Raw genomic sequence first — 3628 nt, 5'->3', positions numbered from 1 at the left:
ATTGAGGCACCGCGCCTGGCTATGACCCTTATATTCTATGAAGATATCAAGGTACAAGGTAAACCTAGTAAATGGCAGAACCATAATTTAGGCCCAGATCTGTCCTAATCATACCTCCCTGGAATATTCATGGTGGGGCTTCAGAGAAACTGCTTGGAAAATGAGATGTGTGTCTGTGTGCACATGCCTGCATTTCAAAACATTATTGACACCAAAGGTTAAGAATCACTAATGTAGTGGTTCTTTCATTTTAAATCAGGCAGCCACCAGGATCACAGCAGATTCAGAGAGACTCCTTGTAATTGTTCTTTATTCTTGTGTCCCACTTTATGAAGTTACCTCCCTGGGTATTTGCCTCAGGGCCTTTTCTAGCCACAAAGTACTGTTGGCCTCCACGAAAGAAAATTTGAAAATATGGAAGCCTAGCCCAACGAATATTGGAGGTTTTTTTTTTCTGCTTTAAGTTTCAGTGTCATCAGATATATCATGACCCTACAGATTTTGCAAGTTCTGGCATTTGTGCATCCTTGTGTGCATGTCTGACTGGGAAATCAGATGAGACTCCCAGAAGTGGATCTCAATCCTGCCTTAGGTCTGAGCTAAGGAGTCCTTCTCAGAGCACCTCACCATGCCCTATGAGAGCCATAGCTCTGCGTTTGACATCTTGGGGGTTGGTAAACAAGATGTTTAAACAAGATACTTAACATACATAGCATAGCTCACTGCAGCCTCAAACCCCTGGTATGAAGTGATCCTTCTGCCTTAGCCTTCCAAGTAGCTGAAACTACAGATGCCTGGCTAATTTTTAAAAATTTGTTGTAGAGGCCAGGTGCAGTGGCTCATGCCTGTGACCCCAGCGCTTTAGGAGGCCGAGGCGGGTGGATCACCTAAGGTCAGGAATTCAAGACTAGCCTGGCCAACATGGTGAAATCCCGTCTCTACTAAAAATACAAAAATTAGCCAGGTGTAGTGGCAGGAGCCTGTAATCTCAGCTACTCAGGAGGCTGAGGCAGGAAAATCACTTGAACCAGGGAGGCAGAGGTTGCAGTGAGCCGAGATCATGCCATTGCACTCCAGCCTGGGTGACAAAAGCGAAACTCCGTCTCAAAAAAAAAAAAGATTGTAGAGGCAGGGTCTTCCTATGTTGCCTACGTTGGTCTCAAACTCCTGGTCTAAAGTGATCCTTTTTTTTTTTTAAACAGGGTCTCTCAGTTGCCCATGTTGCAGTACAGTGATGCGAATATAGCTCACTGTAGTCTTGACCTCCAGAGCTCAGGCAATCCTCTTACTTTAGACTCCTCACTGTAGTCTTGACCTCCAGAGCTCAGGCAATCCTCTTACTTTAGACTCTCTAATAGCTGGGACTACAGACACATACCACCACACCTGGCTAATTTTTTCATTTTTTGTAGAGATGAGGTCTCACCATGTTGTCCAGGCTGGCTTCAAACTCCTGGGCTCAAGCAGTCCTCCCATCTTGACCTTCCATAGTACTAGGATTATAAGTGTGAACCCCTGCACTCGGCCTACAGAAACATTTTATTTGTGCATGTTAGAGCATGTCTTACAAAGGCTTAAGTTGAAGAGGCATTCATGCAGTATTTCAGTATAACTCATGAGTAAGTAAAGGTTCCATGGGCCTTGAGAGAGAACTTTACCTATTTGAAAAGCTCTAGACCGGGCAGGGTGGCCCACACCTGTAATCCCAGCACTTTGGGAGACCGAGGCGAGCAGATCATAAGGTCAAGAGATGAAGACCATCCTGGCCAACATGGTGAAACCCCATCTCTACTAAAAATACAAAAATGAGACTGGGCGCAGTGGCTCATGCCTGTAATCCCAGCACTTTGGGAGGCCGAGGTGGGCGGATCACGAGGTCAGGAGATCGAGACCAGCCTGGCTAACACGGCGAAACCCATCTCTACTAAAAATACAAAAAATTATCCGGGTGTTGTGGCGGGCGCCTATAGTCCCAGCTACTCGGGAAGCTGAGGCAGGAGAATGATGTGAAGCCGGGGAGGTGGAGCTTGCAGTGAGGCGAGATCGCGCCACTGCACTCCAGCCTGGCGACAAAGCAAGACTCCGTCTCAAAAAAAAAGAAAAGCTCTAATTCATGATTTGTTGACTTGGATAAAAGGAAAATTTTAAACATGGGACCCTGACTTAATGAATATTTGAATGTTTTTCTTTTCCAATTTTAAGTTTCAAGTGTCGTCAGATGTATCATGCACCCACAGACTGCGCCACGATCCGGAAATGGCTCACGAAGTGTGCAGACGACTCTGAAACAGCCAACTACATTAGTGCTCACACTAAAGACGTAAGGATTGTATTTTACCTCTCATGGATCTGCCCTCTTATTGCTGCCCAGGGCCTAGCCTTGGAGATTTGCCATCTGAGAGCAGAACACCCAGAGCCCCAGGGCCCTTCCTGAGGACTGGGGGTTGGGGACCCTCATGCAGAGTTGGCAGCTTGTAGCAGTTTATCACAGGATGCATTGGGTGCATTTTTTCTTTATTATTATGAAATGCCAAAATGCCAGAAAAGGGGGAACTAATTAGAAGAGAACTACCAGCCTTTAACAGCTCTGAAAAGGAAGTGGTTAATAGCCACACTTGATACATAGTAAGGCTGTAATGCAAGCTCAGACCAGCACGATACTCATTTTGAAGTTTCCCGTGGGAAAGTGTGGCCCGCGGGCTCTAGGGGTCACTGTACCCTTTGTCAGTCACTCGCAGAGTATGCACTCACAAGCACAGTTTTAATAACGACATTATTAAACATGGTCGACTTCACAGCAGTGGGAGATCACAGCATCAGACTGGTCTCTGCATTGCTGCCTCAGGTTGCTGGCATCTCTCAAATGGTAGAGAGGAACTTTAGATGTGGTTTCCTTACCCTCTTCTCGAAGCAGAAGTTCAGGCAAGCTGACCACGACTGAATCCATTGTGGCAGCTCCTGTGCTTCTTTGCCAGTCCTCTCAAGAAGGCAGGTTTTCTGCTGATTCAACCTGTGCTTAATCTCAGCAGCTTCGTGGCAGGGGCAGATGGTGGAAGACTTAGTGGGGTTCAGCTGGTGCTTGAAGCATTTCAAAGCCAAATATGCTGACCTCATTTCCTTGAATTGCTGTTCCAGCCTCAGTGACCTGCCACATTTAAGTGAGATGCTCCTCCCCAGAAGTGCTCGCACGATGAGCGACTGGGCACAGGTTCCAGGAGCTTTGTGTAATTTGTCTTAAAACCAGCCTGGTGGTATGTGAGCCTAATGGCACCCTTCTGTCTCCTCAGTGTCCCAAGTGCAACATCTGCATTGAGAAGAATGGAGGCTGCAATCACATGGTGAGCAGAAGCCTCAGCACTTTGTATGTGTGACATGGAACCTTTGGTCATTGTGCCCTTAACGTGTTCTCTTCTGTTTCCCTCTGACAGCAATGCTCCAAATGTAAACACGGTGAGTTCTAAGCTTGGTATGTAAGGCCCAGTGGCACTTTCTTGTGGTTGGGTCTCCGTTACTATTTAAGTGAGTACTTCTGCCATGAAGTGACAGAACATAGAAGAGCCTCAGTCACTTAACAGTCACAGTAACTGGCATAAAGTAGCTTTTTTTTTTTTTTTATTTTCTATTTTTT

General features: G+C 46.2%; 1 protein-coding gene across 1 annotated transcript in view; it reads left to right on the top strand.

Moving 5' to 3' along the window:
* Nucleotides 1-3628, top strand: part of ARIH2 (ariadne RBR E3 ubiquitin protein ligase 2) — an 84513-nt gene that overhangs the window by 70006 nt on the left and 10879 nt on the right. The window contains exons 8-10 of the mRNA XM_011939313.1: nt 2203-2320; nt 3288-3338; nt 3429-3450. Coding sequence (XP_011794703.1) covers nt 2203-2320; nt 3288-3338; nt 3429-3450 — 191 coding nt within the window. The remainder of the gene's footprint in view (nt 1-2202; nt 2321-3287; nt 3339-3428; nt 3451-3628) is intronic.

The sequence above is a fragment of the Colobus angolensis genome, unplaced genomic scaffold (assembly GCF_000951035.1).
Source record: "Colobus angolensis palliatus isolate OR3802 unplaced genomic scaffold, Cang.pa_1.0 Scaffold18, whole genome shotgun sequence".
NCBI lineage: Eukaryota > Metazoa > Chordata > Mammalia > Primates > Cercopithecidae > Colobus > Colobus angolensis.
This window is presented reverse-complemented; position numbering and strand designations above follow the sequence as displayed.